A 24,635-nucleotide genomic window follows, 5' to 3' on the forward strand; every position below is an offset into this window, starting at 1 on the left:
TATCTTGTCTTTCACTTCATCCTCAGTTAATCTTATCATAGATTCTCCATTCAGTTTTTGAATATTTTTATACTTAAAAGTGAATCCCTTTGTTTTCATCTCTGTAGTTTTATCATTTTTCTCAAAATGCTCCCTGCCGCCGTTGGATAAGCAGCTACAGCAGCAAGTCGTATACTCCTAGCTCACTCATTTGTTACATAGTTTAATTCTTAATTTCTTTGCGTGTTTTTGGTACTTGCATTGTTTAATCCATAAATTTCGGGCGTATTATAGTATTTGAGAGTTGTAGCATCGCGTTTTAGTACCTGAATAGTGTAAATTCGCGTAGTCGTTTGTCTACTGTTTTGTTTTGAACGGCCAGTGTCGGTTGGTCGCAGTCAGTGTGCTCCCTGCCGCCGTTGGATAAGCAGCTGCAGCAGCAAGTCGTATACTCCTAGCTCACTCATTTGTTACATAGTTTAATTCTTAATTTCTTTGCGTGTTTTTGGTTCTTGCATTGTTTAACTCATAAATTTCGGGCGTATTATAGTATTTGAGAGTTGTAGCATCGCGTTTTAGTACCTGAATAGTGTAAATTCGCGTAGTCTCCTTCCGCCGCCGAGCAGTGTCAGCAGTGCGCAAGTAGCAGCATTACTGCATTTACTAGGCAATCTTGTATTTTAATAACCGTTTAAATTTTGTCGATTTGTTTGCGCTCTCTGTCGATTAGTTCAGACGTTCTTTGCAAAACAGTTTTTAGCATGGATAGGGACTGCAACTGCTGTGTTCGGATGCAGGCTGAGTTGGCATCCCTTCGCTCCCAGCTTCAGGCAGTGTTGGCTTCGGTCACACAGCTTGAGGCTGTTGCCAATGGGCATCACTGTGGGGGTCCGGATGGGGGTTTGTCGGGGACGGCCAGCTCGTCCCACGCATCCCCTGATCGGACTACGACTGTGGTTGCCCGGGATACTGCCCGCATTGAGGCTGATCCCTCACCTGTGGTAGAGTGGGAGGTCATTTCAAGGTGTGGCAGGGGGCGAAAGACATTCCGGAGGGCTGAACGGAAAGCCTCTCGAGTTTGTCCGACGAACCGGTTTCAGGCTCTGTCTCAGGCTGATACTGATCTTCGGCCTGACATAGCTGCTTGTCCTGTTCCAGAGGTTGCCCCTCAGTCTGCAAGATCCGGGCAGTCGCAGAGGGTGGGCTTACTGGTAGTTGGGAGCTCCAACGTCAGGCGCGTAATGGGGCCCCTTAGGGAAATGGCAGCAAGAGAGGGGAAGAAAACCAATGTGCACTCCGTGTGCATACCGGGGGGAGTCATTCCAGATGTGGAAAGGGTCCTTCCGGATGCCATGAAGGGTACAGGGTGCACCCATCTGCGGGTGGTCGCTCATGTCGGCACCAATAATGTGTGTCGCTATGGGTCGGAGGAAATCCTCTCTGGCTTCCGGCGGCTATCTGATTTGGTGAAGACTGCCAGTCTCGCTAGTGGGATGAAAGCAGAGCTCACCATCTGCAGCATCGTCGACAGGACTGACTGCGGACCTTTGGTACAGAGCCGAGTGGAGGGTCTGAATCAGAGACTGAGACGGTTCTGCGACCGTGTGGGCTGCAGATTCCTCGACTTGCGCCATAGGGTGGTGGGGTTTCGGGTTCCGCTGGATAGGTCAGGAGTCCACTACACGCAACAAGCGGCTACACGGGTAGCAGGGGTTGTGTGGCGTGGGCTGGGCGGTTTTTTAGGTTAGATGGCCTTGGGCAAGTACAGAAAGGGCAACAGCCTCAACGGGTGTGGGGCAAAGTCAGGACATGCGGGGACCAAGCAGCAATCGGTATTGTAATTGTCAACTGTCGAAGCTGCGTTGGTAAAGTACCGGAACTTCAAGCGCTGATAGAAAGCACCGAAGCTGAAATCGTTATAGGTACAGAAAGCTGGCTTAAGCCAGAGATAAATTCTGCCGAAATTTTTACAAAGGTACAGACGGTATTTAGAAAGGATAGATTGCATGCAACCGGTGGTGGAGTGTTCGTCGCTGTTAGTAGTAGTTTATCCTGTAGTGAAGTAGAAGTGGATAGTTCCTGTGAATTATTATGGGTGGAGGTTACACTAAACAACCGAACTAGGTTAATAATTGGCTCCTTTTACCGACCTCCCGACTCAGCAGCATTAGTGGCAGAACAACTGAGAGAAAATTTGGAATACATTTCACATACATTTTCTCAGCATGTTATAGTCTTAGGTGGAGATTTCAATTTACCAGATATAGACTGGGACACTCAGATGTTTAGGACGGGTGGTAGGGACAGAGCATCGAGTGACATTATACTGAGTGCACTATCCGAAAATTACCTCGAGCAACTAAACAGAGAACCGACTCGTGGAGATAACATCTTGGACCTACTGATAACAAACAGACCCGAACTTTTCGACTCCGTATGTACAGAACAGGGAATCAGTGATCATAAGGCCGTTGCAGCATCCCTGAATATGGAAGTCAATAGGAATATAAAAAAAGGGAGGAAGGTTTATCTGTTTAGCAAGAGTAATAGAAGGCAGATTTCAGACTACCTAACAGATCAAAACGAAAATTTCTGTTCCGACACTGACAATGTTGAGTGTTTATGGAAAAAGTTCAAGGCAATCGTAAAATGCGTTTTAGACAGGTACGTGCCGAGTAAAACTGTGAGGGACGGGAAAAAGCCACCGTGGTACAACAACAAAGTTAGGAAACTACTGCGAAAGCAAAGAGAGCTCCACTCCAAGTTTAAATGCAGCCAAAACCTCTCAGACAAACAGAAGCTAAACGATGTCAAAGTTAGCGTAAGGAGGGCTATGCGTGAAGCGTTCATTGAATTCGAAAGTAAAATTCTATGTACCGACTTGACAGAAAATCCTAGGAAGTTCTGGTCTTACGTTAAATCAGTAAGTGGCTCGAAACAGCATATCCAGACACTACGGGATGATGTTGGCATTGAAACAGAGGATGACACGCGTGAAGCTGAAATACTAAACACCTTTTTCCAAAGCTGTTTCACAGAAGAAGACCGCACTGCAGTTCCTTCTCTAAATCCTCGCACAAACGAAAAAAATGGCTGACATCGAAATAAGTGTCCAAGGAATAGAAAAGCAACTGGAATCACTCAATAGAGGAAAGTCCACTGGACCTGACGGGATACCAATTCGATTCTACACAGAGTATGCGAAAGAACTTGCCCCCCTTCTAACAGCCGTGTACCGCAAGTCTCTAGAGGAACGGAGGGTTCCAAATGATTGGAAAAGAGCACAGATAGTCCCAGTCTTCAAGAAGGGTCGTCGAGCAGATGCGCAAAACTATAGACCTATATCTCTTACGTCGATCTCTTGTAGAATTTTAGAACATGTTTTTTGCTCACGTATCATGTCATTTCTGGAAACCCAGAATCTACTATATAGGAATCAACATGGATTCCGGAAACAGCGATCGTGTGAGACCCAACTCGCCTTATTTGTTCATGAGACCCAGAAAATATTAGATACAGGCTCCCAGGTAGATGCTATTTTTCTTGACTTCCGGAAGGCGTTCGATACAGTTCCGCACTGTCGCCTGATAAACAAAGTAAGAGCCTACGGAATATCAGACCAGCTGTGTGGCTGGATTGAAGAGTTTTTAGCAAACAGAACACAGCATGTTGTTATCAATGGAGAGACGTCTACAGACGTTAAAGTAACCTCCGGCGTGCCACAGGGGAGTGTTATGGGACCATTGCTTTTCACAATATATATAAATAACTTAGTAGATAGTGTCGGAAGTTCCATGCGGCTTTTCGCGGATGATGCTGTAGTATACAGAGAAGTTGCTGCATTAGAAAATTGTAGCGAAATACAGGAAGATCTGCAGCGGATAGGCACTTGGTGCAGGGAGTGGCAACTGACCCTTAACATAGACAAATGTAATGTATTGCGAATACATAGAAAGAAGGACCCTTTATTGTATGATTATATGATAGCGGAACAAACACTGGTAGCAGTTACTTCTGTAAAATATCTGGGAGTATGCGTACGGAACGATTTGAAGTGGAATGATCATATAAAATTAATTGTTGGTAAGGCGGGTACCAGGTTGAGATTCATTGGGAGAGTGCTTAGAAAATGTAGTCCATCAACAAAGGAGGTGGCTTGCAAAACACTCGTTCGACCTATACTTGAGTATTGCTCATCAGTGTGGGATCCGTACCAGGTCGGGTTGACGGAGGAGATAGAGAAGATCCAAAGAAGAGCGGCGCGTTTCGTCACCGGGTTATTTGGTAACCGTGATAGCGTTACGGAGATGTTTAATAAACTCAAGTGGCAGACTCTGCAAGAGAGGCGCTCTGCATCGCGGTGTAGCTTGCTCGCCAGGTTTCGAGAGGGTGCGTTTCTGGATGAGGTATCGAATATATTGCTTCCCCCTACTTATACCTCCCGAGGAGATCACGAATGTAAAATTAGAGAGATTAGAGCGCGCACGGAGGCTTTCAGACAGTCGTTCTTCCCGCGAACCATACACGACTGGAACAGGAAAGGGAGGTAATGACAGTGGCACGTAAAGTGCCCTCCGCCACACACCGTTGGGTGGCTTGCGGAGTATCAATGTAGATGTAGATGTAGATGTAGAATAATAACTTTTAGATCCAACTGAAGCCCAAGCTGTAGTCTGGTTATTGCCCAATTCAATGGTCCATTCACTCAGCATACTACCTGTTTTCACAGTATTTTCACCATTACCAATATATACTATTGTACTTTCCAGTACACCATATCTATCTAATGCATAATTAAGAGTTGTATTGATTTTTAAGATAATCTTGTGTAGCACTTCATAAATTGTATTTCTTTTACTGAATTGTCCTACAATATTTTTGTATTCAGCTTTTAGTTCTTCTTTATTGACATAGTTACTGATCTGTGTTAGAATACTTGTGTATTAAGGTTTTGTAAGAAGATTGGCTAACTCATTTTCTAAATATTGTTTGGTAACTGCATCATAACAATTTACAGGATCTTCTACCTTTAAAATTAATATAACCTTTTAGATGCTCGAAAAATGTCACTTAAATCATTTTGAAATTGCTTGATTAAATTCTCTATTTTTCCATCTACAAATGATTTTAATCCTGCACACCTGTTATAAACATCAGTTACATTCTTATTGAAGTTTTTGATCAATTGTTTTGTTTTTTAATTTGTTTCTTTTCTAATATTTGACTGAAAATTTTTTGTTTTTGATTCCAATGCTTTTTTGATTTTCCTGAGTTTCATTGCTCATTGATATTGCAGCTGTCCTTAAGCTGTGCCTTAGTTCTGAAAATGTTCATTTATTAGATTCAAAATTCATTAAACTTATAATTATCTGACAATAGTTTCAAAACAAATAGACACAAATGGCCAGAAATTACTTCATTAAAATTTTGTACTCACTGTTGATTACAGTACAACTCATTGGAGTATAGATATTTACAGATTATGCTTATCCATTATGGATATTTTAGAACCGAGACTGTATATTGAATGTAAATATTGGAGTATAGATATTTACAGATTATGCTTATCCATTATGGATATTTTAGAACCGAGACTGTATATTGAATGTAAATAAGTTATACGCAACTGCAACCAGTCACTTTTTTCAATGATAATGCTTTATTACATGAAACGGTTTTCGAACCCTTTCGGGTTCATCTTCAGATGATTTCGGGAGGATCCTGGAAGTTACATCATTACTGGTAGTAGCATAATGCTGGGTGCTGGTTCTATGGCAGAAAGATGGGTCACACTTTAATGTATCGCCATGACTATAGCTTATCTGTCGATATGAATGTAAATTTACATTATTGAAAAAAGTGACTGGTTGCAGTTGTGTATAACTTATTTACATACAATAGATATTTACCCCCTTCTTTAGGAATATTTATTCCAAATGAAGCTAACAAAAATTTTTATTTCATTCTTATAACAACAGATCGTATGTGAGGCAGGATGATCAGATGTATCTAAATTAACTATTCCAGATTCATACTCTCTAGGATGATCATCAACAGCTGAAGCAGTCTTAGGACTGTGTCCAGGTAATTCATCAACCACATTTTCAGCATTCATCTGTAGCACCACATATCAATGCTTCAGGTCTCTTCTGTTCCAGTTTTCTCACAGTCTATGTTTCACTACCACACAATGGTTTGTTCCAGACATTCATTCTCAGAAATCTCGTCCTCAAATTAAGGCCTTGCCTATTGATCGCAAATGTCGCATAACCGTTAAATGGTTGCAAGTCATCACACATTTCAGTTATCATAATTCTAGAATGTGGAAAATCATACTGTCCAGAACGATCTTTTCTGAAAAGTGGCCTCACACACGCAATTATTGAGCACAACATAGAAACAAGAAATCAAACTGATTGACTTTGCAGAATTAGCAGAGCGTTTGCAAGTAGTGACAAATGTGAATGAAAGGTATGGAGCTGTACATCAAATCACTAACATAGTAATTAAGTTCTCGCAAATCTTTATACCGTGGCAAAGCTCATATCACCTGAAAAGTTCAGTTACTGACAGACTTGTTATGAGCCTATGCCCACCAGCACTCCAGTCCCAAAATATTTTCAAGTCCAGAGTTGGTACACCTCAAAATATTTCTAAGTTCTCAGAAACACTTAAACCCAGTGGCTCTCTGACCACACAAACCTTACGAAAACCAATCTCACAACGAAAATACAAAGCCAAAAGATCATGAACCATTTTCTACCTGCCCATTTGCAGCTTGATTATGTGGCCCACTGATTTGCTCACTGTGGCGACTTAAACTTGTAAATTTTACCAAAATTGTTATTAAATAACATCAATTTCACCATGGAAACAGAAACAGAAGAGACAATACGCTACCTCGACCTCAAACTCATGAAATCTAACAACAGACACAGTTTCAACATTTTCAGAAAAGAAACAGCCTCAGATGTGATTATTCCATGGGAATCAATCAACCTGCACTCTAAAGAGCTCCAGCCATCAGACGTATGGTAAACAGACATTGCAGAATACCTCTAAGCAAAAAGAACTATCAGGCTGAACTGAACATGATCATCAACATATCACAAAACAATGGGTGCAGCGTCAGTATGACACCACCACATGAATATACAGTCAGGGCACAGCAAAATTGAAAACAAGTTGGATTCATCAATATATAACAATAACACACAATGCACACTTATATGAGAAAACACATCCCTCAACATAAAACGGCGCATCACAACATAGCACAGTGGTAATCAACATGGTTCACACTGTCCGCTAATGGGCGCTCCAGCTTTCATAGTGGGCAGTAGGCAGTAAGGATTTTGAAAGCATTTTCATTAAGTTTTCATAAAATTTTGACATAAAGTATATGGTAAATAAAGTATATGGTAAATAAATAATAATTATTATTTGATTTAATTTGTTGTAATTCTGTTTTATAAGTTTCATAAAGTAAAGTTACTTACCTACTTCGTAAATCATCATTGCTGTGGTGCTGGTGGGCTGTTGGAAAATTTTACTACTAACAGAGACACAAAAGAGTGCAGTCAGTAAAAATGGTTGGCTGACCCTCACCATAGCACAAGTTGCGAGCTAACATCCCAGAGATGTTTGGGCTCACATGCGGTTCCTCTTCGTCGAAATGGCTTGGCTCAAACTCATCTAGGTGTTGAACCGCACTTGCCGCATTACGCGCCCTAAATTAAACACTTTTGACCCTTTGGTTAAATTGTCTGGCTAATGGAAAGTTTGCGAAATACAAAGTTAACATAACATGTAATAACAGTAATAATAATATCAGGAACAAGTGATGTAGGGCACACAGCTGCGATTTGGTTAGAGTAATGTTTATTGAGAAAGCAAACTAATAGCGAAAGTGGTCGTTTTTAGAGTTACTGTACACTCGAACGCATATCCATTTGACACAGTTCGACTATTCACAGTATCATCAGGAAACACAAATTCAATACTTCACCTCCATATTTACACGAAAAGTTAGAATTCGCACCAGGCGCGCGGCTGCTCTCCGCTCAGAGAATGATTCCCGCGATACCACACAACGCGAAATTTTCTAAGTCGTTTCACTTCCTAGCTACCTAAAGACCGACTGTCCGCTTTCGCGACTCAATCCGAACTGTCCACTTTGGTGTCTCCAGCCGAACTGACCGCTTTCGCGTCTGCACCAGCACTGTCCTCTACCCGTCACCGGCCGCGTTCCCCTAGAACTTAGAACTACTTAAACCTAACTAACCTAAGGACATCACACACATCCATGGCCGAGGCAGGATTCGAACCTGCGACCGTAGCAGTCGCGCGGTTCCAGACTGAAGCGCCTATAACCGCTCGGCCACACCGACCGGCACGGGGGGGGGGTTAGTAATTCCAATACAGATTCGTGTCTGGGATACGATCACACACCACTGGCAAATACACACACATCAGGAACTTATTACATGTCAAGAACGCCGAGACTGGTGCCAGTCATGCACCAGACCCAATGTCACGCTCCCCATTAACTCTTCAAGGTATTGGAGTACATCCATAGACTCACTGGGAGTAATCAAATGGTTCAAATGGCTCTGAGCACTATGGGACGTAACATCTAAGGTCATCAGTCCCCTAGAACTTAGAACTACTTAAACCTAACTAAGTACATCACACACATCCATGCCCGAGGCAGGATTCGAACCTGCGACCGTAGCGGTCACGCGGTTTCAGACTGTAGCGCCTAGAACCGCACGGCCACTCCGGCCGGCCCGAAAATCCTCGCTCAATTGACTAGGGCAGTTCCCTTTCCTGAAGCCGTCCGTCTGATTGGCTACGGCTTATTCTACATTATTTTACATTTTAACATATTTAAATAATCAAAGCTTGACCACTTTCACGTTCTAAATAAATTAACAATAATATCCAATACATAATAAAGTTAAATTATTTTAAATAAAAACAATACAATTTCCTTCTTAACTTTGAATGTCATGGCCAGTAGCCTTCCACCAATGTGCCTTTCTGATAAATAAATAAAGAACAAAAGTAACAATTATGCACTAAACTTTACAACAAATATTCTATTACCTAATGATTCAATAAGGTGTCATGCTGTCATCGTTCAATGTGTTTTGTGTGGAGGAAATGATGATCTGATGCTTTACTGAAAATACTGATAATTTAAATTTCCTATATCTTTTAAACAAATAAAGTTACAGAGTTGATATTTACAACATTTGTCATTATAATGATGCGCTTCCATACGAAATGTCGATCGTTAAGATCGACCAAAACGTTCAGATTTTAGCATTCAGGTCTTTGTTACAAAACTTGTTAATTTCACTTTAACAGTAAATCCTAAACTATTATAGAAATGATCAATATTCAAGTTTTATTGGGATCACCATGAAAATTTATGAAGGATGGCGGATTAAAATTTTTATGGCTTCGTTCCCTGCATTACTACAGAATTAAATTTTTTCATAAATGTTTCCCTTTATGGCCGATCATTGGTCCGCCATATTTAACACTGCTACATCTCCTCGGCCACAAACGGCTTCTGCTGGGTTACCCTATGACGTAGGTTCGCGTCTGTCTCACTCGCACACTACAGCGCTTAGGCCTCAATAGACGATAGACGCCTGTGAAATTCCCCATCTCCTGGTAAATCTGTACCCTTTGTGGCACCCGGTCCTGGACTACAGGGTTTGTTTCACAATTCCTGAAGGCTGACTCTTTTGGCCATATACTTAAATCAGAGCGAAATGCTCGTTAACTCACATAGTGACTCAACCACAAGATTAGCAACATTTTCAAAGAACATAAAATCAATATATCCTTCAAGACAAATAGGGCAATACCAAAAAACTAAAAACTTTGTCAGAAGAAAAAGAGGAATACAGAAGTTCAGGAATAAATGACTTAACATGTAATAACAGCAATTCTAAACATATTTGGATTACCGTAAAAATATTTTAACATCAGGTACAAAGATCATATAAGGACACTGAAGAGTGAATGTATCCACTTCATAGATGCAGAACACATAATAAAAGAAAATCACTGGGATGAAAACAGACATCACAATATTATGCTGTAGTAACAAAATAAAAAGGAATGCTCATACTACAAGAAGAATATTGCGTTCAGAAGGCCGTAAATAAAAATGAAAAAATTTCTCAATCACCAAAGCAGCAATAACATAAGACAAAAATACAGTCTGATTTGCAAATAACCATAAAAACTTACACACTCACTCACTCACTCACTCACTCTCTCTCTCTCTCTCTCTCTCTCTCTCACACACACACACACACACACACACACACACACACATATACACACATTGTGCCGCACCACCTACCTATACCTTCCTCTATGTACACTCCAACACTCAACTCCACTCTCCCCTTCTACAGCTCCCATGGTGCCTCAGCCACTATAGCATGTGAAGTGTGTTACAGTACAAGTTATGTGCAAAGAAATGTTTATTGTAAGCAACCTGAGCTATTTGTCTCTAGTACATATAGAGCAACAAGTCAATGCATAAATAAGACACTGAGTAAATGTAAATAAAATATACAATCAAATAACTGTAAATAGAAATGGCTAGATTTAAATAAACTGGCAAAGAATCACTACAAATCTCATATTGAAACGTGTGTAATTACATATTTTTTCTATTATAGGTCACTGAAGATGCTTAGTACGTATAAAAAAACATGTTTGATACAAACAAATTCAGTTACAAAAGACAGGATTTTTATTGTTTATGTGGTAAAACATAACTGAAGTTAGCATCTGACGAAAATGGCTACAAATATTAGCAATATCCTAAGTTTCAGATTCTAACGCAGTCAGTTTCTGGCCATATTGCCTAAGCACGCTGTGGTACTTCATCTCATATAACCTTGGAATTTTCCAACTCGTTAGGATTCTGCGGCCAACCAAGTGGCTCCCCACCTTCGGTCACAGCTCGCTCTATTTACGAGGATTCGCATCCCAGCGCCTGCTCACTTAACGGGACAAGCCACTACACGACAACTTGCTAGCTGTGTATCACTAAACTTGTGAATGGCGTTGCTTAGTGGACATGCCACTCGTAATGTTATTTTATGACTGTAGCTCATACTCAAAACTGGAATTTTATAACAATAAGCGTGATTTTTAGTCTGAATAACTAAAAAAGGATTACTAATATCATACATTGCAGTTCCCAAAACGATAAACATGTATTATTTTACCGATTAAAAATCAGAAATTTTTAAGTTGACAGTTAACGTTTACCCTATAGCGTCACTCCACTGTTTGCTTATCCATGCAGATAGCCCTGGACTTTTTGTAGTTCCAGGTATTTTGTCTTATGTACACTGCTGGAAAGAATAGTACACCTGGAAACGACGACGTCCATTCTGATCCGATGACAACATGTGCAACCTGGGTGATAGCCAATCTACCGATAATGGTTTCAACGTCGTCCGCCAACAGAGAGCGTAGTGGCATAGCTACCAGAGCGCCATCTGTCTCCATCCATTAATAGAGAATGCTCACATCCAGAAGGCTCAGTGTGATGCAAACATGTGAAGCAAGCAAGCAACCATGCCACAGAGAAGCACTTGTGCTTCTTACAGCTAACTGAGCTAGTTTGAAGGATTGTCCTTTCAGGCAACTGCCACACAAGTTGGACGTGCTACGTCAGTTGTGCAACGATACTGGTATCACGCCCGTAGACAAAGTTTTCGACGTCCACGCAGCATAAACGCCCGCCAGGATCGTTGTATTGTAAGGACAGCAGTGGCAAATCGTACAGCTACCTCATCCCATATACGAGGGTCACTCCAAAAGAAATGCACACTATTTTTGTAAAAATACAGTTTTCATTCTGCATGTTTGAGAGTGTAGATAAATCCTTCCCACTTTTTTTTCAAACTTAGTTCGACCTGTTCCCGTGAGTGACGCCGTCACAGCATGTCTTCAAGACGGCTGCTACACTTGACGTTCGTCAGAAGCAACGTGCTGTCATAGAATTCCTGTGCTGTGAAAACGAGACAGTGGGAAACATCCACAAGAGGTTGAAAAAGGTGTATGGAGATGCTGCTGTCGATCACAGTACAGTTAGTCGGTGTGCAAGCAGGTTACGTGATGAAAGAGGGCACGGCAATACTGAGGATTGTCCTCGCAGCGGCAGGCCTCGTACTGCACACACTCCAGACAATGTGCAGAGAGTTAACGAATTGGTGACTGCTGACACACGCATCACAGTGAACGAATTGTTACGCTACTTTGGGATAGGGGAAAGAAGTGTTTGCAGAATACTGAAAGTGTTGGCGTTACAAAAGGTTTGTGCCAGGTGGGTTCCCAGGATACTGACAGTGGCTGACAAAGAAACAAGAAAAACGGTATGCAGCCAACTTTTGGAACAGTACGAAAATGGTAGAATGAATTTCTTGGAAGAATTGTGACAGGTGATGAAACATGGCTCCATCATTTTTCACCAGAGACGAAGAGGCAATCAATGGAGTGGCATCATGCAAATTGACCCAAGAAAAAAAAAATTCAAAACCACACCTTCCGCTGGCAAAGTTATGGCTACGGTGTTTTTCGATTCCGAAGGACTCTTGCTTGTGGACATCATGCCAAGTGTAACCATCATAAATTCAGATGCATATGTGACGGCACTGAAGAAACTTCAAGCTCGACTGAGTCGTGTTCGACCACATCGGCAAAAACAGGATGTTTTGCTGTTGCACGACAATGCACGGCCACTGTTGTTGTTGTAGTCTTCTGTCCTGAGACTGGTTTGTGCAGCTCTCCATGCTACTCTATCCTGTGCAAGCTTCTTCATCTCCCAGTACCTACTGCAACCTACATCCTCCTGAATCTGCTTAGTGTATTCATCTCTTGGTCTCCCTCTACGATTTTTACCCTCCACGCTGCCCTCCAATGCTAAATTTGAGATCCCTTGATGCCTCAAAACATGTCCTACCAACCGATCCCTTCTTCTAGTCAAGTTGTGCCACAAACTTCTCTTCTCCCCAATCCTATTCAATACCTCCTCATTAGTTATGTGATCTACCCACCTTATCTTCAGCATTCTTCTGTAGCACCACATTTCGAAAGCTTCTATTCTCTTCTTGTCCATACTAGTTATCGTCCATGTTTCACTTCCATACATGGCTACACTCCATACAAATACTTTCAGAAACGACTTCCTGACACTTAAATCTATACTCGATGTTAACAAATTTCTCTTCTGCAGAAACGATTTCCTTGCCATTGCCAGTCTACATTTTATATCCTCTCTACTTCGACCATCATCAGTTATTTTACTCCCTAAATAGCAAAACTCCTTTACTACTTTAAGTGTCTCATTTCCTAATCTAATTCCCTCAGCATCACCCGATTTAATTTGAGTACATTCCATTATCCTCGTTTTGCTTTTGTTGATGTTCATCTTATATCTTCCTTTCAAGACACTGTCCATTCCGTTCAACTGCTCTTCCAAGTCCTTTGCTGTCTCTGACAGAATTACAATGTCATCGGCGAACCTCAAAGTTTTTACTTCTTCTCCATGAATTTTAATACCTACTCCGAATTTTTCTTTTGTTTCCTTTACTGCTTGCTCAATATACAGATTGAATAACATCGGGGAGAGGCTACAACCCTGTCTCACTCCTTTCCCAACCACTGCTTCCCTTTCATGCCCCTCGACTCTTATAACTGCCATCTGGTTTCTGTACAAATTGTAAATAGCCTTTCGCTCACTGTATTTTACCCCTGCCATCTTTAGAATGTGAAAGAGAGTATTCCAGTTCACATTGTCAAAAGCTTTCTCTAAGTCTACAAATGCTAGAAACGTAGGTTTGCCTTTTCTTAATCTTTCTTCTAAGATACGTCGTAAGGTTAGTATTGCCTCACGTGTTCCAACATTTCTACGGAATCCAAACTGATCTTCCCCGAGGTCCGCTTCTACCAGTTTTTCCATTCGTCTGTAAAGAATTCGCGTTAGTATTTTGCAGCTGTGACTTATTAAACTGATAGTTCGGTAATTTTCACATCTGTCAACACCTGCTTTCTTTGGGATTGGAAATATTATATTCTTCTTGAAGTCTGAGGGTATTTCACCTGTCTCATACATCTTGCTCTCCAGATTGTAGAGTTTTGTCAGGACTGGCTCTCCCAAGGCCGTCAGTAGTTCTAATGGAATGTTGTCTACTCCCGGGGCCTTGTTTCGACTCAGGTCTTTCAGTGCTCTGTCAAACTCTTCACGCAGTATCGTATCTCCCATTTCATCTTCATCTACATCCTCTTCCATTTCCATAATATTGTCCTCAAGTACATCGCCCTTGTATAAACCCTCTATATACTCCTTCCACCTTTCTGCCTTCCCTTCTTTGCTTAGAACTGGGTTGCCATCTGAGCTCTTGATATTCATACAAGTGGTTCTCTTCTCTCCAAAGGTCTCTTTAATTTTCCTGTAGGCAGTATCTATCTTACCCCTAGTGAGACAAGCCTCTACATCCTTACATTTGTCCTCTAGCCATCCCTGCTTAGCCATTTTGCACTTCCTGTCGATCTCATTTTTGAGACGTTTGTATTCCTTTTTGCCTGCTTCATTTACTGCATTCTTATATTTTCTCCTTTCATCAATTAAATTCAATATTTCTTCTGTTACCCAAGGATTTCTATTAGCCCTCGTCTTTTTACCTACTTGATCGTCTGCTGCTTTCACTACTTCATCCCTCAGAGCTACCCATTCTTCTTCTACTGTATTTCTTTCCCCCATTCCTGTCAATTGTTCCCTTATGCTCTCCCTGAAACTCTCTACAACCTCTCGTTCTTTCAGTTTATCCAGGTCCCATCTCCTTAAATTCCCACTTTTTTGCAGTTTCTTCAGTTTCAATCTGCAGTTCATAACCAAGAGATTGTGGTCAGAATCCATATCTGCGCCTGGAAATGTCTTACAATTTAAAACCTGGTTCCTAAATCTCTGTCTTACCATTATATAATCTATCTGATACCTTTTAGTATCTCCAGGATTCTTCCAGGTATACAACCTTCTTTTATGATTCTTGAACGAAGTGTTAGCTATGATTAAGTTATGCTCTGTGCAAAATTCTACAAGGCGGCTTCCTCTTTCATTTCTTCCCCCCAATCCATATTCACCTACTATGTTTCCTTCTCTCCCTTTTCCTACTGACGAATTCCAGTCACCCATGACTATTAAATTTTCGTCTCCCTTCACTACCTGAATAATTTCTTTTATCTCGTCATACATTTCATCAATTTCTTCATCATCTGCAGAGCTAGTTGGCATATAAACTTGTACTACTGTAGTAGGCATGGGCTTTGTGTCTATCTTGGCCACAATAATGCGTTCACTATGCTGATTGTAGTAGCTAACCCGCACTCCTTTTTTTTTATTCATTATTAAACCTACTCCTGCATTACCTCTATTTGATTTTGTATTTATAACCCTGTAATCACCTGACCAAAAGTCTTGTTCCTCCTGCCACCGAACTTCACTAATTCCCACATGTCACGACCACATGTCAGTCAAAAAACCATGGAAACGATCACAAAACTCGGATGGACAACACTGAAACACCCGCCTTACAGTCCTGACCTGGTTCCATGTGACTATCAACTCTTTGGGAAACTGAAAGACTCTCTTCGTGGAACAAGGTTTGAAGATGATGACTCCCTTGTGCACGCTGCCATACAGTGGCTCCAACAGGATGGTCCAGAATTTTACCGTGCGGGTATACAAGCGCTGGTTCCAAGATGGCGTAAGGCAGTTGAGAGAGATGGAAATTATGTGGAGAAATGAAGATATTGTTCCTAAAGGATGTATCTACACACTGCAAAGCTTTCAACCATGTAGAATAAAAGATGGATTAAAAAAAATAGTGTGCATTTCTTTTGGAGTGACCCTCGTAAGAAGGCTTGTGAGCCCAGGCGTGTCAACACGAATTGTTGCGAAACAAGTATTAACAGTGGCACTATGGGCGCACACATCTCTAGCCCATCTTCCTCTCATTTCACAACATTGACTTGCATGGCTCGACTGGTGCTGTCAGAGAATCACTTGGAGAATGGAATGACACACCGTGGTCTTCAGCGATGAAATCAGATTCTGTCTGCATGCAAGTTGTGGTTCTTTGAGCGTATTACTTAGACCTGGTGAGCGCTGTTTCATAGAGTGCATTAGTCCAATACGCACTGGCCTCACCCCAGATCATATAGCCTGGGGTGCGGTAAGCTACAACTCTCACTCACCTTTGATGTTTCTGGAGGGGACGCTAACCAGTGTTCGCGACGTCCAGAACGTTTTAGACTCATTGTTTTGTCGCTCTTGTAACAGGAAGGTACTGTGTTGTTCCAATAGGATAGTGCTCGCCCACACACTCAACGGGCTTTTCAAGACTTGTAGTAAATTCCCTGGCCAGCACGATCTCCAGACTTGTCTCCAATTAAGCACATGTGGGATATGATGGGACGAGAAGTGGCTCGTGCGACTCATCAAGCAATAACTCTTACAGAACTACGTGAACAGGTCAAGCAGGCGTGGGATACCGTATCTCAGGACAGTACTCGCCACCCGTACATTGATTGGATGCCAGAGTCCACTCCTGCATTGCCGCCCATGGAGGCTACACCACGTACTAACATCGCTGTTTCAGCATGGGTCGATACCTGTACCTCAGAACCAATTGTGCTATTGATCTGTAAATGCAATCATTTCGTATACTGCCTATGCACTGTTGTGGAAATAGACCTTGAGTGAATTGGAAACAACTAAAAGAGTGTACTAGTTCTTTTTCTGGCGTTGTATATATTTTGTTAACGTTATTATAGAGAGATCCAAAAGCAATCACATTTTAGAAATATTCGTTGAGTATCTGTTTATTTCTCTTCCAGTATGCTGCGGATAACGTGAGAAGAGCGTTATATCTCCAGCTGATAGCACCGAACAAGGACATTTTACCACATGGCAATATCGAAGGGCTCCAGAGAGTCTGCAGCAATGCCAAGTATGCCTTCATAGCCAAGCATGAGACAAGCATGCTATATTCAAAAAGCCTGTCTTGCGCTCTTTCGGAAATTCCTGAGGCATCGACGCCTTATTATTTGGGAATAGGTCTTCAGAAGGGCAGCCCATACCGCAAAATCATCAACGATAAGTAATGTCGCATTTTTTGAACTATTAGCTGTAATATATTCTCTCTCCAAATATACGATTGTAAATTAACATAGACCCCATTGCAAGCTTTAGACTACTTCAAAATATGAATTCTATGCACTTTTCGTATCATAATAATACAGAAAAAATTTTCTCAATAGTTCATTTATTGAGGATGACTTTGGTTTCGTGGAAAGATAGTAGTGTCAATGAACAATTACACAGTTATTTAAATTTGACATCATTCTCATGGCTTGTAGTTGTTTTACAAATACCTCATCTAAACAGGAAGTGGAGTTGTAGTCGATGTGCATATGTTTCTGTTTCATTACAACCTTAGACAAATTTTTGATAAATTCTGTCTTTCGCAGGCTGTACAAAATGCGCGAGAGCGGTATATTGTCAAGAACACTACTGATCTACTGGCCGCAGAATGAAGCTAAAATAGCATCCGAATTTATAAGTGTCACCTTCTGTACTATGGGACCTGTCTTAACTATTTCACTTGCTGGTTGTATAATAGCAATCCTTATACTGTTGGTAGAGAAAAAGATAGAGAGAACTGTAAAAGACTAAAACTTGTGTAATATTAGCTGGCACCTGCATAGTAGTTGCTCATTTAATTATTTGAAAATAGGCTATTATTCTGGATTATTCTTTTGTGTTGTGTAACATTTGTTTCAGTATTTGACTGACCATGTAATTATATTTCCATATTGTATGGTGGAAAATGGAACATAATGTAAATATAATTTGCTGAATTTATGCTCATCACACTGACTATCTTTCTTTATATGTGCAACAATGTAAACTGATTTTCATTTGTAACATCACAGAATATTTATATTGTCATATGAGTCCTAATTAGCAAAAAATTTCTGGTGCAGCAGAAAATGTAATACCTTATGTGTCGCTTTTAGTCTCCATTTGTCAGTGAAAATGAACAAATCAACAACCAACAATCTTAGACAACAACGTTAGGTTCAGAAAGGCATCACCCACTTGTGGGGTTGTGCCCAGTTCTGTTGTAGTTGTTGTTAGCTACAATGATGTGAGCTTTTCATCCCACTCTACAGAGACACCTCAGATTTGTGGGATTAGTAGTACCAGGGGATCAAAAAGTCAGTATAAATTTGAAAACTGAATAAATCACGGATGTAGATAGAGAGGTACAAATTGACACACATGCTTGGAATGACATGGGGTTTTATTAGAACAAAAAAAACAAAACAAAGTTCACTAAATGTCCGACAGATAGCCGTCAGGTGGAGGCTCTCAGACTGTGCCTGGTGGAGGCAGCACCCCTCTCACATCACGAACCAAGATGGCAGTAGCGACTTTGCCTTATCTATCATGTGACAAACCAAGCTTTCCTTATTCATCACATCATATGCTACACCCTTCCCACCCCTTGCTCTCCCCTTCCAGCTCTCCCCTCCCCTCCTCTTCTCCAGTAAATGTCAGTGCAGTATTAAAATGAAATAATCACAGAATACTAATTTGGTGGGATATAAAATAAAAACACAATGTAATACCACAGCCGCCATCTTTCCTACGCTCAAATGTATACAGACGATATGAATTATTGCATCACATTCAACAGTATTGGCCAAAAAAACTACGTGAAACGTGTATGTTGTAGTATTTCCACATCTAAAATACGTTAGCAATAAACACACACATACATACACACATACAGACACACAGCGTGTATACATACCATGAACTTACAGGTTACAAAACAATGGTAAAGCTTTAACGATGTATCCTCCATATTAAGTTGTTCAAAAGCTCAATTGGCTTTCCATCACACTACAAAGAAAGAATGCATCCTACACATGTTCCAAAAGATTCAGGTCCAGAGATTTCACTTGCAATAAACTTCGTCATCTGCAAGAAATTCATCGATCAGAACAAATCCAAGCAGGTGTAGATTAACGTTCATGAAGAAAAAATTCAGCTTGAGTAGACCCCTGAAAAGTACGACGTGTGGTGGCAGTACATCGTCTTTCCACCTTTGGACGCAAGCAGTATCCCTTTGGTGATACTGTTGGATGGACTGTAGATACAAAATGACTGGTGCCCGCTGTGGGACTGTTGCATTGTTGTATCTGACACCCTTCCTCTCTATTTTGTAGGTATACAAATAAACTTTTGCGCTTTATGTTCCTCTTTATATTCCGCTTATCATAAGAACAAACCTCATGTAATCGTTACATTATGTATTCTTTCACGTTTCCTGGGACTTCATTGAATTTCGTTTCACGTGGAGCGGAAGCCAAGCTGTCCCGAGTACAGTCGAGTACAATAATGAGGATATGTTTTATGCTGTGCGTTACGTGTGCACCAACTCAGCCATAATATGGGACAACGGCGTAACTGGCGCATTTTACTTGGTCAGCACTGGGCAGGCAAGCCATCCAACTAACCTGCAATGATGTGAAAAGTGGCAGTAAAGACGTAAAAAGAGACGAGCTAGACGCATGGCACATTCCATTTCGAAAATCTTTAGGGAATTCAATATTCCGAGAACTACAGTGTCAAGACTCTGCTGAGAATACAAAATTTTGGGCAATACCTCTCACCACGGAAAATGTAGTAGCCGATGGCCTCCACTTAATGTCCGAGGACAGCGGCGTTCGCGTAGAGTTGTCAATGCTAACAGACAAGCAACACTACGTGAAATAACCGCAGAAATCAATGTGGAACATACGACGAACATATCCATCAGAAAAGTGAGGCAAAATTTGGCGTTATTGGGCATCGTAGCGGCTGACCGAAGCAAGTACCTTTGCTAACAGCACAACATAGCCTGCAGCGCCTCTCCTGGGCTTGTGAACATATCGGTTAGACTCTAGACGACAGGAAAACCGTGACCTGGTCAGATGAGTTCCGATTTCTGCTGGTAAGAGCCGTTGGTAAGGTTCGAGTTTGGTGCAGACCCCACAAAACCATGGCCCAAGTTCTCAACAAGACACTGTGCAAGCTGGTGGTGGCTCCTTGATAGTGTGGGCTATGTTTCTATGGAACTGACAGGATTTTTTGGTCCAACTGAACTGATCATTGACTGGAAATGGTTATGTTGAACTACTCGGAGACCATTTGCAGTCATTCATGGACTTCACGTTCCCAAACAACGATGGAATTTTTATGGATGACGTTTACACCATGTCACCTAGGCACAGTTGTTCTCGACTGGTTTGAAGAACATTCTGGACAATTCGAGGGAATGATGATTTGGCCACGCAGGTCGCCCAACACGAATCCCATCGAACATTTATGGGACATAATCGAGAGGTGTAGATTAAAACTAAAGAAACTGCAAAAAGGTGGGAATTTAAGGAGATGGGACTTGGATAAACTGAAAGAAACAGAGGTTGTACAGACTTTCAGGGAGAGCATAAGGGAACAACTGACAGGAATGGGGGAAAGAAATACAGTAGAAGAAGAATGGGTAGCTTTGAGGAATGAAATAGTGAAGGCAGCAGAGGATCAAGTAGGTAAAATGATGAGGGCTAGTAGAAATCCTTGGGTAACAGAAGAGATACTGAATTTAATTGATGAAAGGAGAAAATACAAAAATGCACTAAGTGAAGCAGGCAAAAAGGAATACAAACGTCTCAAAAATGAGATTGACAGGAAGTGCAAAATGGCTAAGCAAGGATGGCTAGAGGACCAATGTAAGGATGTAGAGGCTTATCTAACGAGGGGTAAGATAGATACTGCCTACAGGAAAATTAAAGAGACCTTTGGAGAAAAGAGAACCACTTGTATGAATATCAAGAGCTCAGATGGAAACCCAGTTCTAACCAAAGAAGGGAAAGCAGAAAGGTGAAAGGAGTATATAGAGGGTCTATACAGGGGCGATGTTCTTGAGGACAATATTATGGAAATGGAAGAGGATGTAGATGAAGATGAAATGGGAGATATGATACTGCGTGAAGAGTTTGACAGAGCACTGAAAGACCTGAGTCGGAACAAGGCCCCGGGAGTAGAAAACATTCCATTAGAACTACTGACGGCCTTGGGAGAGCCAGTCCTGACAAAACTCTATCATCTGGTGAGCAAGATGTATGAGACAGGCAAAATTCCCTCAGACTGCAAGAAGAATATAGTAATTCCAATCCCAAAGAAAGCAGGTGTTGACAGATGTGAAAATTACCGAACTAACAGTTTAATAAGTCACGGCTGCAAAATACTAACGCGAATTCCTTACAGACGAATGGAAAAACTGGTAGAGTCGACCTCGTGAAAGATCAGTTTGGATTCCGTAGAAACGTTGGAACACGTGAGGCAATACTGACTCTTTGACTTATCTTAGAAGAAAGATTAAGGAAAGGCAAACCTACGTTTCTAGCATTTGTAGACTTAGAGAAAGCTTTTGACAATGTGGACTGGAATACTCTCTTTCAAATTCTAAAGGTGGCAGGAGTAAAATACAGAAAGCGAAAGGCTATTTACAATTTGTACAGAAACCAGATGGCAGTTATAAGAGTCGAGGGACATGAAAGGGAAGCGGTGTTTGGAAGGAAGTGAAACAGGGCTGTAGCCTCTCCCCGATGTTATTCAATCTGTATAATGATTAAGCAACAAAGGAAACAAAAGAAAAATTCGGAGTAGGTATTAAAATCCGTGGAGAAGAAATAAAAACTTTGAGGTTCGCCGATGACATTATAATTCTGTCAGAGACAGCAAAGGACTTGGAAGAGCAGTTGAACGGAATGGACAGTGTCTTGAAAGGAGGATTAAGATGAACATCAACAAAAGCAAAACGAGGATAATGGAATGTAGTCGAATTAAGTCGGGTGATGCTGAGAGAATTACATTAGAAAATGAGGCACTTAAAGTAGTAAAGGAGTTTTGCTATTTGGGGAGCAAAATAACTGATGATGGTCAAAGTAGAGAGGATATAAAATGTAGACTGGCAATGGCAAGGAAAGCGTTTCCGAAGAAGAGAAATTTGTTAACATCGAGAATAGATTTAAGTGTCAGGAAGTCGTTTCTAAAAATATTTGTATGGAGTGTAGCCATGTATGGAAGTGAAACATGGACGATAAATAGTTTGGACAAGAAGAGAATAGAAGCTTTCGAAATGTGGTGCTACAGAAGAATGCTGAAGATTAGATTATTTTTGTAATCAACTCTTCAATTTTTATTTGTTTGTGATTGTTGATGCATTCTGCAACACAGCTACCCACAATCAATTGGAACAAGTGCATGGGCATTTGTTTACTTAACACAACGTACAAACAGTCCAGATAAAACACCTATGAACTGTCCAGGCTGATAAATAAGATTCACAAACGAACAGTCGCTTCCATAAGCAAACAACCGTCTAGAGAAAAAGTCAGTTACCATGTCGTTGCTGAGGCTGCAGTGTCCCCTATCCTCGAGGACAGTTTACTTGTGGGCAGCAGTTCCGAACCGTGGCAATTCTCTTTCACTGTGGCTGACGTCAGCTTCAGCCTGCGTAGCTGATACCCTCTGATCGAAAACTGGTAAAAACGAACTCGTAGCTGCCGAAAATAATCTGCTGGTGGTCGAGGAATCCTGAACAATAGACTCTGCCACTGATGAACTCTGCTGAATTCCCAATCAACTATGCCGATGAACTGTGCTGACTCGCTAAATTGCGAGTTATAAAACTGTGGGGATTACTACACTGCATTCGTGCTATTGGCTGACGCTGTAGGAGGTAACAGGTACCCAGCTGGTTGGCTCCACAAGCACGACTGGTGCACATGACGGGGTGTGGCAAGATAATGCAGTCGCTGTTGGAGGCATCTGGGGACAATAGCTCTTGGCTTTGTCTCAAAGTAAGCACAATGGCACGCCACTATATCACAAGGGTGGGAGGCAGCGAAGTGGGATGCAACAGTGATATACATTGGTGTCCAAGACTTACATAAGAAAGTAACTTTCTCATGATGTGCCAGTGCCAGGTAACATAGCTCGACGAAGCTTGGATCATACATAGAAAGAACTGCTACTGTACAGTACAGAATTAAATGAAAGAAATACACAATGAAACGAATTATGATGGTCGTCTGGATAAAAAGTGAGACACGGTTCGTAATAGAGTTTGTGATCATCACAAACGGCAACGAATGCTCTGCAGCGTGCTAACACGCTGGGCACAAGGCTGGTAAGAAGTTCTTGTGGCAGGACATCCCATTCTTACACATGTGTGATTGAGAACTGCTGGATGACCTGTGATGCGTGTGAATGTGCTGCAATACATCTCCCAAATTTGTCAATTGCTCAATGGGACTATAAGTTGGGGAAATATGTAGGCTAGTACACTTGCCGAATATCCTCTTGTTCCAACAGCTCCTCCACCTATGCTGCCCGTCGTGGTTGCATCTTGTCATCTATAAAAATGAAGTCGGGGCCAAATGCACTCCTGAAAAGACGCACATTGGAAAGGAGTACAGTATCAGAATAACGTTGATCAGTGTGTGTACCACATTCAAAGACTTGATGGTTAGTACTTCGATGCAACATTATGCATCCACTCATCATAGCTGTCGACCACGAAAACGATCATGCTCGACAGTACCAGATTTACCCTCATATGGCGAAAGGCAGGAACATATAACACACTCAGCAACATTAACAAACATTATTGTTTTGGTGGTTCTGGTGTTATGATATAGGAAGGATCACAGTCAACGTTATTGTGACATTGGGTTCCTCCCGTATGAGCATCTTTTCAGGGGTGCATTCATTCCTGGCTTCATTTTTATGGATGGCAATGCGCGACTGCATCGAACAACACAGGTTCAAAATGTTCAAATGTGTGTGAAATCTTATGGGACTTAACTGCTAAGGTCATCAGTCCCTAAGTTTACACACTACTTAACCTAAATTATCCTAAGGACAACCACACACACCCATACCCGAGGGAGGACTCGAACCTCCGCCGGGATCAGCCGCACAGTCCATGACTGCAGCGCCCTAGATCGCTCGGCTAATCCCGCGCGGCGAACAACACAGGTGGAGGAGCTCTTGGAATGGGAGAATACTCGGCGAATGCACTGGTCCGCCTGTTCCCCCAAGCTAAAAATTCCATCGAGACATTTGGGACGTGTTAGTGAGACGATTGCAGTATGTTCACATGCATCAATTACCATCTAGCAGCAGTCAATCACGGTAGTAGAGGAATGGAACGCCCTGTGGTAAGAACTCCTTACCAACCTGGTGACCAACATGGGAGCATGTTGCAAAGCATGCATTACAGTCTGTGAGTAGTACGGCAGGCCCAGTTCAAACAAAAATAACGATCTTATTTGAGGCTCACTGGACTCCTGCCCCCTCCCTTCGACTCCAAACGACATATGGCGAGGTCACCAAACCAAAAGAAAGTACAATATGACTGTGACCTAGATGAGATATTCCTCACCTCCTCCCTGCCCCCCTAACCTATCCCAACTGTATGCGTTTCACAATTCAT

At 41.6% G+C, this 24,635-nt stretch overlaps 1 protein-coding gene across 1 annotated transcript in view; it reads left to right on the forward strand.

Moving 5' to 3' along the window:
• LOC126470884 (glutamate receptor ionotropic, kainate 5-like) overlaps positions 1 to 17,187 on the forward strand; it is a 168,351-nt gene extending 151,164 nt beyond the window's left edge. Inside the window, exon 6 of the mRNA XM_050098907.1 lies at positions 16,921 to 17,187. Coding sequence (XP_049954864.1) covers positions 16,921 to 17,187 — 267 coding nt within the window. The remainder of the gene's footprint in view (positions 1 to 16,920) is intronic.
• The last annotated feature ends 7,448 nt before the right edge of the window (positions 17,188 to 24,635 follow it).

Source organism: Schistocerca serialis, chromosome 3, assembly GCF_023864345.2.
Source record: "Schistocerca serialis cubense isolate TAMUIC-IGC-003099 chromosome 3, iqSchSeri2.2, whole genome shotgun sequence".
Taxonomy (NCBI): domain Eukaryota; kingdom Metazoa; phylum Arthropoda; class Insecta; order Orthoptera; family Acrididae; genus Schistocerca; species Schistocerca serialis.